The 15,377-nt window shown below is 50.9% G+C and overlaps 6 protein-coding genes across 6 annotated transcripts; 3 read left to right on the forward strand and 3 right to left on the reverse strand.

Annotated features, from left to right (window-relative positions):
- Positions 1-1,374, forward strand: CPAR01_12750 (uncharacterized protein; the record flags this gene model as incomplete). Its single annotated transcript, XM_060497005.1, has 1 exon — positions 1-1,374. The coding sequence occupies one exon, from the start codon at positions 1-3 to the stop codon at positions 1,372-1,374; it is 1,374 nt and encodes a 457-aa protein (XP_060344538.1).
- A 1,657-nt stretch (positions 1,375-3,031) lies between these two features.
- CPAR01_12751 (uncharacterized protein) lies at positions 3,032-3,527 on the forward strand (the record flags this gene model as incomplete). Its single annotated transcript, XM_060497006.1, has 2 exons — positions 3,032-3,331; positions 3,438-3,527. 2 exons carry the CDS (start codon positions 3,032-3,034, stop codon positions 3,525-3,527), a joined length of 390 nt encoding a protein of 129 aa, XP_060344539.1.
- A 1,312-nt stretch (positions 3,528-4,839) lies between these two features.
- Positions 4,840-5,158, forward strand: CPAR01_12752 (uncharacterized protein; the record flags this gene model as incomplete). Its single annotated transcript, XM_060497007.1, has 2 exons — positions 4,840-4,921; positions 4,986-5,158. 2 exons carry the CDS (start codon positions 4,840-4,842, stop codon positions 5,156-5,158), a joined length of 255 nt encoding a protein of 84 aa, XP_060344540.1.
- Positions 5,159-5,930: 772 nt separating this feature from the next.
- On the reverse strand, positions 5,931-7,286 carry CPAR01_12753 (subtilase; the record flags this gene model as incomplete). The annotated part of the gene is made up of 3 exons (XM_060497008.1): positions 5,931-6,530; positions 6,587-6,916; positions 6,981-7,286. 3 exons carry the CDS (start codon positions 7,284-7,286, stop codon positions 5,931-5,933), a joined length of 1,236 nt encoding a protein of 411 aa, XP_060344541.1.
- Positions 7,287-11,352: 4,066 nt separating this feature from the next.
- On the reverse strand, positions 11,353-12,196 carry CPAR01_12754 (flavoprotein oxygenase; the record flags this gene model as incomplete). Its single annotated transcript, XM_060497009.1, has 3 exons — positions 11,353-11,424; positions 11,499-12,080; positions 12,143-12,196. The coding sequence occupies 3 exons, from the start codon at positions 12,194-12,196 to the stop codon at positions 11,353-11,355; spliced, it is 708 nt and encodes a 235-aa protein (XP_060344542.1).
- A 715-nt stretch (positions 12,197-12,911) lies between these two features.
- On the reverse strand, positions 12,912-15,064 carry CPAR01_12755 (uncharacterized protein; the record flags this gene model as incomplete). The annotated part of the gene is made up of 2 exons (XM_060497010.1): positions 12,912-13,218; positions 14,958-15,064. 2 exons carry the CDS (start codon positions 15,062-15,064, stop codon positions 12,912-12,914), a joined length of 414 nt encoding a protein of 137 aa, XP_060344543.1.
- Positions 15,065-15,377: the final 313 nt, after the last annotated feature.

The raw sequence follows: 15,377 nt of genomic DNA on the forward strand, positions 1-15,377 counted from the left end.
ATGGCTATACGGTCCCTCGCCCTAGGATGGTTAGCCATCTCGTCGCTTCAAATCGGTGCTCAAGCCCAAGACTTTCGCACCCACTGCGATGAGACCTGCGAAGCTACGTACCGTTCTTCACTAGCTATCGAAACCAAGGACTGGGTCAATGTCGACGTCAATGTCGATCCCTTCTACGCCAACCCATCGAACCTCTCAGACTACGCCGTCGGAGACTTGGTAAAATGGCAAGACCTCACGGGCACCCAGGCCGCTAAGATCTGGACCGTCCCCGCTGGCATGTCCCTCTCTCGCTTCTTCTACATGAGCGAAGATATAGACGGCAAGCCCCTACCCGTTACCGCGTTCGCACTGCTCCCATGGTCGAACCCCCAGGGCAAAGACAAGCCCTTCCGGACCATTGTCTGGGCCCACGGAACTGCGGGCTACAGTCGTGAGTGTGCGCCTACCAATCATAGAGGACTCTACTATGAGTGGGAGGCGCCCTTCATCCTCGCCCAGGCAGGTTACGCCGTCATCGCACCTGACTATGCTGGCCAGGGCAGTGACATTCCCCAGGGCTTCATGTACGAGTCAGGCGCACTCCATGCTGCTGACGTGAGCCACAGCCTTCAGGCAGCTCGCAAAGCCCTCGGTGAGCGGTTATCCAAGGAATGGGTTGTCGTTGGACACAGCGAGGGTGGCTTGACTGCGTGGCGCACCAACGAGAGAGAGGCAAAGGCTGGAAAGGCCACTGGCGGATTCATCGGTGCCGTTTCGGTTGCGCCTGCGCTTCGGCCCTTGTCACTCATCCCCGAGTCATTCCGCCGCGCGGCCGGAGGCCCCGTAGGAGATGTGGTATCCGTCTACTTCCTCCAGTCTCTGTCAAAGCTTTTGAAGTCGATCCGGATAGAAGACTACGTTAGCGACATTGTTGCCAGCCGTATTCCTCTATCAAATCAGGGATGTCTCAAGACCGGCGGTACTATCTACGGCAGCCTGACTGAGACTCAGCTGTACAAGAATACCAGCTGGCTGACACACCCCGATGTCATTGACTGGCAAGAGCGCTACAACGGAGCCGGCGTACACCAGTGGGCAGCCCCGATGTTGGTTGTCCAGGGCACCAAAGATATTCTCACTTACGCCGAAACTATGGAGCAGGACTTTGATGCAACTTGCAAGGCTTTCCCCGAGTCGCCTGCAGAGCTGCTTCTGTATCCCGAGCTCGGTCATGACCAGGCTTTCCAGGCGTCGCATGTCGATTATCTGGCTTGGGTTGCGGATCGATTCAACAACGTCTCTGTTTCTTCTGGCTGCAGCAAGAGGACGATCGAGCCTGCGACCAACCACCCCTCGCTCATCCATCAAACTTGGCAAGGATCTCCTCAGTAATTGGTAGCCGATGAGTGTTTTGCAGAACGCAACGCTCCTAGATAGGATATGTGTTGGGCCAAAGTAGTTGTGTATTGCTCCGGATTCTCGAAGAGATTGTGTTTGTTTGCTTCGACGGCCATAGAGGTCTAAGATTTATTTCCTTCTTGTACATACTTTGTTCTTCGTCGATACTTTGGAACGACAAAGCATCATTAAACAGGACATTCATTGAACATGATTTTACCTTCATAGATGGAATACTCCGAAAACGATGAAGTCCCTGATGAAAATAAACGTTTGCTTCCATCAATGGCTCCTTGAAAAATCCGGTTTGCTATCTCCTTAGATCGTTAGGCTGTAATGAAATGGATTCTGGGTCCAACAACTTTGAGTCGTTAATTGAGCTTATGAAGTACTCTGGTTTAAACACCAAAGGAAGATACTGATACAAGCCAAATACATCACGTTTATGGCCCGGGTATGCCTTCGCTGGGGAACGTATGTGAAGCGATGCTGATTGTGTCGTTTGACACATCGGCAATGGAATGCAGGCCAAGCTGTCAACACGTTGTATCAGCGAGCACCTACAGGTACCAAGCCTAGTTGAACCAAGATTCCGGGACTTGGTCTCACGCAAAGGGCTCCACAACTCTCGGCAGATCTACAATACTACACCGGATGAACCGCCATGGTAAGACGAACCGGAAGCTCAATCTGAGTCTTGAATAGACGCTTGGATCACAAGTTAGAACCCCCCTCCAGACATATCGAGGGTTTCCTGGCTCAAAGGGGCTTCGTGCTCAAGGACACGACATAGTGGCTTTGCGTTTCCACCAACGTTTTGAGTGATGGCAATGACCAAGTCTATTAATGTGAGTCCCCTGCGACAAAGTTTGTACACCTCCCTTTGTTTGACCGCCTCTTTCGAAAAACGGCTCAGGTGGGGTGAGGAAAATTAAAGAAGGCTGCACTGCACATCTGGTGTGTGTGCGTTAATGATGGCACAGCATAACTTCAAGTATAGGTAGTTGTGACACGACAATCTGCGGATTGTCAAGCATTCAATAAATGAGACGAACAGAGCCTTGTCGAAACGCGGCCGTCTACAGGCTCTTTGCTGATGCCCTGCAATGGTTAGTTATCCCATCTTCTTTGACCAGTATGTCGACTGAGCTAGATTTCCAACCATTGATGGCACTTCTCTCGCTTGACGAGAACTCGTAGACTGTAGTGAGCCCCTTAATGGGTCTTAATTCCCGTGCAGACCAAGGTAGAGGAGTTTCATCTCGTGGAGAAAGCTTAAATAGAGAGGCTAGCCTCATTCTGGTGCGCAAAGCGTTGAGACGGCATTATATTGACTCGTGTGCGTGCCAAAGCTGGCTCAAGCTGGGTAGAGGAGTTGCGGGAGAGTGCGAGACCGAGTCAATCATCTTAAAGTGATAGAATTGACAGTGTAATAATTTGCTTGGCTCGAAGAGTCTATGAGGTATATGATGTAGAGCATGACCTCTGCATGGAAAACAGGAGATGCCTATAGATTTCCATCGACTTCAATTCCATTCCGACTCTGCAAGATCTAGCTTGGTTGAACACAGAAACACAACTCAATTCCTAGTATGCACTCAATCTCCACAATTAACACTACACCGTATCTAATTATTATCTGTCTGAAGCCATGCAGTTCTCCGGCTTCTCCGGCGTGATTGGCGCAATGTCTCTCTTGTTTAGCATCGCCGAGGCAGGGTGCGCTGAAGTTGGCTCCGGCGATGGAAACAACCCACTAAGATGCACATCATACTCCATCCCGAGAGACATCGGCACTAGCGTCACCGTCGGCTTGCAAACCCTTTCGATCGGCAGAACGAATCCAACCCAAAAGACTTACGAAAAGGAGTTTTTCTTCTACGATATGAAGAACGAGGTCAACTACCAGGTGAACTTTGCTGTGCAGTTTTGGAACCCAACGACCAACAAGGTAAGCAAAAGACATGTGCCCCTCCCCGGCCATTGATGTCGGGGTGTCTACATGGAAATATGGCGAAAATGCGGAAGCAACAATGCTAATTCTCGACATTGTATAGAACGCATGGAAAACATACAGCTTGGCAGCAGGAGAGAAGTGCAACATCAGCTTTCAATCAACTTTACAGAATGTCAAGCTCACTTGCTAAGGAGCTTGCGCGATGGTGGGGAGTTCATAGAGAGTGGTCTGTTGACAACTTCTTGACTTGAGCGTTCAATGTTGATTGAGAATTATGGAGTTACAACGAGAAATCTTACCTCAGATACCATGCATAAAGAGAATTCAGCGGAAATCAACTTGCTTTCCCACTTTACAATGGCTTAAAGTTGCTCGTCCGGCACAAGGCGTTCCCAAGTTGGAGTTTTGGTGTGGTTCTGAACTGACTCGTAGAGCGGCTAACCCTCCAAACTCGACTGGGTTGCAGGCGTCAGCTGACGCGCCCAGCACAGAGGAAGCACAGAGACAGGCGGCAAGGGCCGAAAAGGTGTCTTTCGGCGCTGCCGGACTATGCGTCTGCCGTGGCGCTCTCCGTTATTTCGCGACATGAAATGCTCAATCAAGAGCAAACACGAAATCAATATCTTCGGGCCATGATATTCCCGTGCTGCGCGCAAGCTCCAACAGCGAGCCTGAAAACGAGGCATGACCTCATTCCTTTCGGCGCAAATTACGCTCGGCGAAGTCCATGATACCATCAATCTAGGTGCTCCGGCCAACATGGCCCGACAGAACACCTTCCGAGGGACTGGACTGCCCGCTCTGCCAGCTCTGGACTGCTGCGCCGCGAGGACCCGACGAATGAGAGCACATGCTTACGAAGAGAACCCGGTATGCATCGTTCGACTTGCAGAGTCACGCTGAGCACAGCTGGGCAGAGACACCACGCAGAAAGGTTCAGATCTTCAAAATCCTTCCAACCAACGAGGGATAGCGCAAGAGTAATCAGGCTTAGTGCAAGATCTTGCCCCCATTTGGTCCCAAAGGAGCCATGAAAGAACAGGGGTTCCGGCCTTCTCCATGCCCAAAATTTGATAGTTGGGTCTTCTGCAGCTTGGAGGGAACCCCCCGGAAAATGAGAAAAATGACAGACCCGCGCCATCGGGACACACATCACACCACCAAACCGCCAGATCCGGCCGCAACACCGCACCACCCTCGAGCAGAGTCGAACTATCAACAGACAACACCGGGAAAGATGACCACGCCAACCACACCACGCTCGGGAGAAGCAGGTGAGAGGCAGGCGAGTTCGAATACATAAATGTCTTCAACGAAGATGGGGGGAAACACGATCTTAGATGCACTCCAGTCTCACATCGACCACACAAAAGCAAGCTCAACTCTTCAGTGTTTCAATTACACAAAAGTCCACTGCAACTATTCCCCGGTTTACCTGAGCCACCCCACCGTTCACACTCACACGATCTACAACCACCTCACTTCAACCCACAACTCTCACAATGGTCAACCAACCCGCCAGAATTCCCACCACTACCCCGGCTCTTGCCAGGTTCCTCCCCGCTGCCATCACCGTCGGCATTGGTAAGCCCAGTTTTCAGCCCTACCACGTCTCCAGTGAAATCAACTAACACACCTCGCCTCGCAGTCTCCGCCGTCGCCCTGAACATCCGATCCCAGCTCAAGACTGAGTCTCAGCAAATGGATCGCTTCTTCTCTAAGTACAACAACCCTCAAAGCGAAGCCGCCCGCCAAAAGGTCTTCGAGGATCCCTCCGAGGACCCACGCAGAAGCTGGTTCAACGCTCTGGGCCGATCGTAAACCCTCGTAGCTCAGAGCTACTTCGGGAGAGATTCTTGCACATACTACCTATTCATTGCTGGGGCGTTTTCTGTTTGTTCAGGGAAAGGATGATATCATTGGCTTTGGTGAAGGCGTCTTGCTTCGCTTTGTTTTGCTACTACCCTCGAGGCATACAAAGAGAACATGTGGAGGGGTAATTTCTAGCTTAGACAAGTATTCGTCGGATATGTCGTTTCGATAAACAATGCCAAAGAGTTAAATCAAAGGGACCTACTTCATCAACGACAGATGTAGCCATTGATATGATCATGCTCAATCTACCCATATGGTAGTATGAGTGGCCGGTCCGCACTGCCTGAGCATCGACTTTACAGCCCTCTGAAGAGAACGATAATTATGTAGGTTCTAAGAATTAAGTCCTTGATATTAGCCTAAGATTCTGTGCATAGCTCTGATGTCACCAAGACAACTACAAACCGGCACCCCAAGACTGAACTATCTCCTGGCATGGGATATCTGTCAAGGTCATGAATATCAAGAGGATGTGTACCGTACGAGACATTCTTTACGCGCCATATAATTACAAACATCTTAGTATCATGAGAATCCCAGCATTCGAAGTCAAGCAAGAATCACAGTTCTGTGAATAAGACTTATTGAATTAATCGTTATTCTAGTTACCATCCCAATCAACTACTTTATTATAGCTCAAGAAAACATGGTCGTGCCTAATATTATTGACACCCACGGTTCCTTCATGCTATGACTGACCATATCATAAAAGGTTGATTTACGCGCCATTGCCGTTGTAGGCAACGAGGTTGGGGCTACCAGACAGGGTGCCGGTGACGCGGCCGGAGGTGCCGAGAGCCTTGATGCGGCTGGTGACGGCAGCGGGGGTAGAGAGACCCTCAAGAGCCTGAAGGTAGACGGCGAGACCGGCAACGTGGGGGCAGGCCATGGAGGTACCGCTGATGGTGTTGGTGGCAGAGTTGCCGCCGATCCAGGCAGAGAGGATAGAGACACCAGGGGCGAAGATGTCGACGCCAGCACCGTAGTTGGTGAAGGAGGCCGGGCGCCAGCTGGAGTCAATGGCCGCAACGGTCAGGGCATTGGGGGCGTTGGCGGGAGACTGGCTGGAGACAGGGAGGGGGTTGCCGTTGTCGTCTCCGTTGCCGGCAGCGACGACGGAGAGGACGCCCTGGGTGTAGGCGGCCTGGATGGCGGAGGTCCAGGTGGTGGAGGCGGGGCCACCGAGGGACAGGTTGATCACGGAGCGGGCGGCGCGGGACTTGGAGGTGATGTCGTTGACGGCCCAGTTGAAGCCGGACAGAATGGAGGAGGTGGTGCCCTGGGCGCCCTGGAAGACCTTGACGGAGATGATGTTGGTCTGAGAATGGGCTGTTAGTATCAATTGCGCAAAAAGCTTATAGGAGTGAAACTCACCGACTTGGCAACACCGTAGGTAGAGCCACCAATGGTACCGGCGACGTGAGTGCCGTGGCCGAGGGTGTCAGTGTGGGTGCCGGTGAAGGCGTTGAAGCCGAGGGTGACACGGCCACCGAACTGGGTGTGGGTGGAGATGACACCAGAGTCAACGACGTAGGCGTAGGTGTTGGCACCGGCAGAGGTGTCGTAGATGTACGAGGTAGAGCCGGAGGTCTTGTGGGAGATGGATCCCAGACCCCAGGGAGCACCAGACTGGGTGGTGAGGGCACGCTCCTCAACCTCGAAGTCAGAGAGGTACATGTAGTAGTCAGGCTCGACGACAGCAACCTGTATCATAGTGTTAGAGGTATGCTCATGTGATATCTTGAGTGGCTGATATTCGTCAACTTACGTCGGCGCTGGCCTTGATCTCCTCAATGGTAGCCTCATCAAACTCGCCAGAGTAGGCGTTCCAGTTGCTGATGTTGAAAGTGTTCTCAACACCGACAGTGTCACGCTTGCTCAGGGAGCGTCTGTGGACGTCGGCGACCCAGTTCAAGTGGGACTCGACGCTGGCAGCGGCACCCTCCTTAAGGGTGACGATGTACTTGCCAGGGGCGGCCGCGGGCTCAGCGCGTCTGTTGACGGCAGCGGGGGCGGCGAGGACTGCCGGGAGCAGAGCTCCGACGGCGAGAGCGAGGCGGCGAAGGGAGGCCATTGTAATGATGACGAGAGAACCGAGGAGAAGAAGTGATCAGAGGAGAGCGGATGGGGCTGAAGAGACAAAAGCTGAAGATAGGGCGGAAGTCGTGTCCATCTTTATACTGGATTTCCAAGATATCGACGGAGGCTGAGATGGATGGAGTTGCTGTCGATTCCATCTTTGATATTGCGCATATCGGTGTAGTATCTTGCGTGATGTCCCGCCAAGCCCTACGGTCTCCAGCTTGGAGCTGTCAAGCTTCCTAAACTGGTCCTAGAGCGAGATGTGCCAGGTGCTTGAGCAAGGAAAGTTGTGGATTCCCCGACTCCATGGGAGCACGCGAGAACGAACATGCTTGTTTAGGAGCTATTTCCTTCCAGAAAGCTAAAGCTGACCTACATCTTTACCCGCTGTTTTCAAGCGCGCCGAGCTTTTTGGCTCAACTTCCTTGTCTCAGGCCTCCTCCCTGGTTGATATCTGGGAGTTGGATCTTTTGTCATGTTGTCTATGTGTTTCTGGCGAGGGTTCACGCTCCGACTACGGCAGCATAGTCAAGCGAAAAAGGCGTCCCGGGCTTTACGCCGATGGATCGAACTTCAAAGAACATCAAATCTGATTATCTAAGGTAAATGAGAGGACCGACCACCATTAGCCCCGCGGAGGCAGAATTGTGGTTGGCTGGAGGCATGAATTGACTCGAGCTGATTTACCATTGAATGAGACATTGGAAGGGGTTTCCGGCTCTTGATTTGCTTGGGAGTTGTTTACCAAGACCGTCGGAGGTTACCTTAGCAGAGGAGCCATATTAGTCCAACTTATGCTTAATATGGAAGGTCGCGTGTTGACATTGGTTGGGCCACCCGATGTAGGGATTACGAACGGACCAAGACTTAATTAAAAAGCTACGCAAACTCCACACGCGCCCTAACCTCTTCCCGCCTGCCACATCCGTCCTGATTTCCGACCATAGAGGGGGTCTTGCAATAGACTATCTGGAGGCGGGAGATCCCCATATGGCCCAATTGCCGGCCAAAGAGCACTGGCATCGCGGTCTAAACTAGAAAGCTGCCCCGATGCGGTCTCTGATCAGCGAGGTTCAGGTACAGGACCATGCGTGATGGTGGGTGAATGGTCTGGGGCAGAATATGCGGGTAAGCGCTGTTGCATTCGAGGGGGACATGGACTCTGGCGCAACTCTGCAGCTGCGGCCTTCTGTGTTGAGTGAAGACACCAAGAAATGACATGTTGCCTTTTCCCACAACCTCGTATTCCTATCGATCGTGTGGGTTCGCATTCTGGATTCGACGTCGGAAGATGGAAACCGACATGCAAACATCTAGGTTGGTGAGTAACCTTGAGGCGAGTAAGACGATGCGTTCATCCCATGTCTGCGTTGGCAGCCAGCTTCCTGAAATGATCATCAAGCCTGTTGATGAAGGTGTCTTCCCATTTGGAAATTGGCGCGTGCGAAGGCGGTGCTTTTCCGTGCTGGCTTGTGGGGAAATGCGCTCGGATTTCTCATTCAGGCTGTTCAATACGTGCAGCGATGACAGTGGCCATGCCAGCTTCACTGATGCCACTGGATGCTCCGCCCAAGAGCGCGCCAGTTAGAAGCGAATAGCGCCCGACTTCCCCTGTCCTGATAGTCGATTAACGCTGCGGAGTCTTCGCCAAGAGCCGCAACTAGGAAGCTCGGCTTGCTTCGTTGACTGGGGTCAACTGCCGTTTAACGTTTGACTAATTCAAGCGAAGGAAGAGGGGCGCGTCTGGACGGGGCCTCTCGGGGATGATAGTGAAGTCGAGTGGCTGAGGGATTGAGGAATCTAGGGGCAGCGAGAGAAGGAGGGAGGGGAAAAAGCCGGATGGGCTCGGTGCCGCCCGATCGCGTGACTCGCGTAATCATACTCAATGGCAGGCTTCATATTCAGCAAGAGCAAGCAGGATATCTGCCTCTGTCTCGTCCGTGCAACGTATCTCTGTCTTCCTCTCTTGGTCTTCTCGTGAGATTCCGGGTTAGCAATCCCCCCGTGCGGGCCGTGGGCGGCGGCACCGGCAGAGACATTGATGAGGCTTGAGAAGAACGTGAGGGGCAAATGAGAGATGACGGCATGCCGCATGTCCGTCTTGGAACCAGCGGTGGATGTTTTCCGTCCCGGCCATAGCTTCCCCTGATATTTCTCGGCACTGCGCAGGCATCGCAGATATTCTGGGGCCAGGCCGGTACGGTGGAGGGAAATAGGAAGGAGATAGACCACGTAGCCGCGCTAAGGGGCATTCGCTCAAACTTCGCTGATATGGCATCACAAAGCTAGGCCATTCGAACAGAGCTTCTGGGACATCTTCCCGCGGTAGTCTCGCGGGGGGCCGAGGTGTCGTGCTCGGATTCGATTTTCCCACTTATTCACTGGGACTATTATGCAGCTAGATCGTCTGTTCTGCCTTTTTGATGTCAGCGTAGTTTATGTTAGAGTACAGAACCACAACGGCCCGGTGGGTTGAATTCGAGAACCACATAGTGCGTCCATGTGTGGCATGTGAAGACTCCATCGATCCTCGAGGCCCCATTTAACGAGGCCCATTTCCAGGTTGCCAAGCAACAGGCTCTGTGGGGCCGATAGGGACTGGGTTCGTATTGACACCGGCTTGGCACAGATATCACAGTGTCAGCATGTTGCTGTGCAAGAATCTGAAGTCATCACGACCTTGTGTTTGGGTTGAAAGCTCCCAAGCTTCATGATGTCGTCCATGAGGCTCTGCAAGAGTCTCGGATCCCGGATCAACTGTTCGTTTCTGAAGCTAAGGTAGAGAATAAGGTGCATGTAACCTGCGGTACTGGTGGGTTGCACTGCCTAATCAGGCAGGCTGATGTCTGGGACTCTGGGAGCAAACCGATAACCTCCCACATGCCGGCTAACCAGACGGCCCCCCCGGTCGCTGTATGCAATGCGACGATAGATCCCACCGGGGAAACATGCTTTAGTGACCACGAAACCAAAGATACATATTCATTGCCTGAAGAGTTCGAGTCGCTGAACTGACTATGATCTCAACTTGAGCTCGTTTCTCCGTGCGCGAGGCTCATTCTTTTGAGTATAATCGGCAATTCATTCCCTTACTCAAAGCGGTTATTCTACGAGAAACGCGACCGCGTGCAAGGCTCGAAAATGCGCCTGAGGAGATTTCTTGAGTATCCTGGCGGAAGATTGGAAATTTCTTCTAGTTGGCAACCCCATGTCTAGGGCGCTGAGAATGGCGCTGCACTCTATCCGCATTCTGCAACCTTCCAGACTACTGGGATCACAATAAAGGAAGCTACCCTATCCAGAGAATCGGGTCAGAGCACACTTCTGGCAACCTCTTTTTAGCCTTACAAGATAAGCTTGCATGCGTGTCGCGCCTTTGACTGGGCCCCCAGCGTCGGATTGCAGACATTCACTCTAGATCTCAATTACTGATCCCGGCCGAAGTAAACAAAATTTGAATTGATGAGCAAGTTTCGGGCAAGTTCGATATTGAAAAGGCTGCGTGACTATATGATTTACGTAGTATGGTGCAAGTAGAATAGAACGAAACTCGTACACTTCGATCGCTTGGGAACAAAACAAACGCAACGAAGATTTATAAGTGGTCAAAGACAACTAGAATCTGGATCGCCAGTCAGACAACATAAGATATTGACGTATTCCGCATACCTCGATAGTTGTATCGGTGGCTTATTAAGTCCATCTGGGATATTCTGTAGCAACGAATCAAAGTAGTCAACTCCATGTCGAACGTTTTGAAGATATCCCAAATATAGTGACCAAATTTAGTTGAGAGCTTGTTGTCAACACCAGACGGCATCATCTATTATATTCTTGGGGTCTGGATACAGGCTTGTTGATATCTAGAATTCTGAGCTTGACAACAATGCAGTTCAAGTCCACGAACATTTTGCTTTCGGTGAACTGCTTGGTACATTTGAAGATGCTTAAACACGAAGCAGCCGATAATCCTCGGACAGAATCCCATAGTCCATCTTGGGAGGTTCTTTGGGTCTTCAATATTATATGGAGGCAATCTGAATCTCGTATTTACTCTTTCAGGTGGAGGCATCCGCACCCGAAGCTCCTATGAGGTTGTCTTTGGTGTGATTACTTGCGTTACCCTCGAGCTGAATAAGAAAGTCAGAAGTCAATAAATCAACTCGCTCGTAACTTTTTGAGTCTTGAAAGGCACTTAACTTACCCCAATGAGCATGCGCTTATCTCCAGGTACAATCATCTCGAAGCGATCGTTTATGATACCGTAATCGAAGTACCCTAGTCGGGCAATTGGATTCGTCTTGGAGACATCAATCCTCCCATCCGTCAAGACGCTGTCATCAATATGAACGCCGACAACTTTGCCAAAAATAACATCGACAGTTCCCATTGGCGGTTTCCCGGGAAGGCGCACTGTCTGCATATACTCGCACTCGAAGCGGACAGGCGAATCGGCAACCATGGGTACGGACGTCTTCAGACTCTTTGACCAAGTCTTCTTTAGGCCAGCTCTCTCAAACTCGTCCTCGTTGGGACCGATGGCTTCCGCCGAGATGTTGACGCTTTCCCGGAGGGGGTACGTTGCGAGCTGCCAGCAGAAGCTTCCAGTACGCTCAATGTTGTTGACGGTATCTTTTCGGTCTTCAGCGTACGTTTGGTTCGCGCTGAACATGACCATGGGCGGGTCAAAGCTGACGTTTGTGAACTGGCTGTAGGGGGCTAGGTTGTGCTCGCCTTCGGGTGAGACGGATGAGATCCATCCAATCGCACGAGGTACTACGCATGCCTAGACACGTATGTTCAGCGGGAAAGTCGATAGCGTCTTTTGGGATGCGATTGGCAACTCACTTTAAATGGATCATATGGTAAACCGTGATCATCAACACCGGGCTGGTAAAACATTGTAAACAAGGTTGTGAAAGTCGAAAAAATGCTCAATGAACTCTAAGCGTGAAAGATTACCCGAAGATCGAAAGTTCAGTGACTCTATGTAGTTTACTTCTTGACAATTTATAACCAAAGTCAGGTTGAAGTCCGAATTTCCCTTGGTCGGTGAAGCCAACTGATGAAGTGAGGGGTCTATTGAACTCCCGCCGTCGTCCGACACTCGGAACCGTTTGACGTCACTGGATCGGAGTATTCGGCGCTTCAGCAGCTGCGCTTTCGGACAGTTCGGGCCCAATTTCACATGCCCACTTGCCGATTTGCCGTAATACCTGACAGAGAACCAAACAACTGTCCACCGTAAAGACGAAGTGAACCCTTGAACTATCTTGTTTGTAGACTTCCATCATTTTTCCTTGCTCTTATTCCATCATGATCGCTGGCCTGTGCACAGCTTCCAACGGCGTGAATGCCGACTCAAGTATTCAACACACAGCACCAGGGACCACGGAACAATCCCCAGCAAGCAGTTTCACATGACCTAATGCGTGGTGCCATCGAACATCGTAAACATGGTAGTACATCAAGTCTCGTGGAGGTAGGTAAAATCAAGACTGATTTATAGTGGTATCTTAAGTAAGCGCTACTAAGTTCAAAGAGTCGGGCGACATTTGACGGGATAGTAGATATACCCTGCAAGCCCTCATCGGCAACAACTCGTCCTCTTAACCATCTAGGCCACCCAAGCTTGAGGATCGACGGCTCTAGGCTTCGGAGTAGCTTGTGCCGTAGCGGCGGGCGACGACACGGAGCTGGTGGACCCGCCGGAGGTGGTGTCGACGATACAGTCGCCCTTGGCCCCGGCTTCGACCTTTGTGCACTCGTCGTTTGTAAATCTGGAGGGCACCTTGACGCACAAGCCTGCGCTCTCAATCTCTCCGCCCTTGGAGGTACACAGGCTTGAGATACCTTCCAGGCTTACGTCAAAATTGCTTGCACTCGCGCAACGGCACCGGAAGATCTCTTGGGAGACTGCTGCACTGTAAGTCGATTAATATATGCGTTTTTTCAAAATACAGAGCGAGTGTACTTGCCCCAAGAAGGCCACGGTCATTGTAAGGACGGATGGCTTCATATTGAACGCTCGAATCGATTGTTGAAAGATGAAGATGCAATTCGAATGCTGGGTTCGGAAGAGAATGTTTGTTTCTATATCAAAGTGGGAGGTGGTGTTTGGCTGCTCGAGAAACTATTTAGGCCGGGCCTGGGGTATTTATCCCACATGAACCGATTTGTTATCGGATGGGTCTTCGGTTTGCTGCATTACCTACATTGCACTTCACGTTCTCGATGTCGTAAGACTTGGGCGCAGCTGGCTGGGTGCATCACCAAGCACAGCATTGACTGACTCGAACCTTGCAGCCAGAGCAGCCAGAGACTGCTTCTAGAAGCCGGTGCTGCTAACACGAAACAGGAGCTGCCCTGCTGATGCAAAACTGACTTTCGAGCTGCGGGCCAATGCATACTGTCTTCGTTACTAAAATAAAGTCTGAAGCAACTGGAAGGGCACCGGTACCCAAGTTTTCTCATACTTGACAGCGGGCGTCGGACGATCCACTTGAGTAGAGTCGTTCACTCGGCGGCGCTCTTGGCAAGGCGCTGGCAAGCTGTGCTTTGCATCCCGAGGCCGCCAGCGATCGTTAGAGACGTCCTTGGTACAGCCTGGAAAGTGGAGTTGATTGAACTCTAATCTTATGAATAAAGGTCGAGAAAGGTGATGATGTGACAACTGCAATATAGCCGAGACTTTGGAACAAGCGGACTTTCTGATTTTGACTTCCGTGCCAAATTGAAGCATCGTTTGCCGAAGGACATTCTCCGCCGAGGCGACAACCATATTAAAGTATTCGCCAAAAGTGTCAATTGATGACTTTCATAACCACATCCACCAGTGCAGAATTTTGATAGAGAGCTTGATCAAGTACGTGTATCTTAGTTCGCCTGGCACAAACCAGAGCCTTTGGCGGCTAGACGGCCATGCTCTATCACCCAGGTGTTTCATGTTCTGAGTCCTGCGTGCGGGGCCGGCCACCCCGACATGGAGGCTCCGGCAAGCTTGGACAGAATCTGTAACTTGCTCTCGGCGACGACCGTTTTTATGCTGCCGCATAATATTATTCTCTCTTTGGCCCAGTTCCTCAGCGAAGTAACTTACGTGCGTAAATTAGTAGTCACTGAATCCCATCGTGCCAACTTTGGTCTGGTCGAATCGGCCATGTTGACAAAACATGGAGTCAAGAGGGATTCGATTTCTAAGCGGACTTGCGACTACACGGTGTCAAATCAGACATCTTATTGAAGGGACAAAGATTTCGGAATAAATAGACATGAGGTGGCGTAAGTAAGAGTGACGGCTAGGCAAAGAGAGTTGGGGTGTATTCCAGCATGGGCTTAGATTCGTTGATGACGGGGTATAGCAATAGTGGATAACTTTGTGTTTAGATGCCAATGCTTTACAAACCGCTTGATAGATAAATCGAAAGTCTATACTTAAGATCTGTCTATAGTGCTTTTGCTTGATATGTGAGGGGGTCATGTCAGTCTCGTAAGCGGCTGGTTGACATCTGCAGTCCGCCTGTTGCCACAAAGAGAATCTGTCTATTGCATCGCTATGTGAAACAGGGAGTCCGTCATAGATTGACATGTAAGTTGCATTTCAACCATAAATGGAAGGCTCACGCCGTTTGGGCAGCCAATCAATTCAAGATTCGTCACGTACGCTTGCATTGTGATTGACACCGACGCGTTTAGCTGAGGCCCCTTCAAACTGGCCTCCCGGTTGAAAGAGGTGTGAATGATATCCGTCTCGTGGTAGCCCAGCGGCATGTTGATTAGATAGTTGTAGGCATGCCTTCGCAGAGCATTAATGAAAAAGTCATTATCATTGCTCATGAACCAAGCTTCGGCATTCGGTGCAGGTGTGCCTTCGAAGGGCATTCCTCAGTCCCATTGAACACCGTGAAATATAAGTTCAACTCAGTAAAAAGAGCAACTGGATCTTGATTCAGTAACTTGTGATTTTGTGCAGATTAATTCATTCAGGATCAAGTTCTCACTGCCAACACTTAAACATATCCACGCTGTATTATGCAACCTAAGTAATAGCTATCCAGGGATGAGAATATATGGACATCCTGTC

Source organism: Colletotrichum paranaense (genome assembly GCF_030867605.1).
Source record: "Colletotrichum paranaense strain IMI 384185 chromosome Unknown Scaffold_11.1, whole genome shotgun sequence".
NCBI lineage: Eukaryota > Fungi > Ascomycota > Sordariomycetes > Glomerellales > Glomerellaceae > Colletotrichum > Colletotrichum paranaense.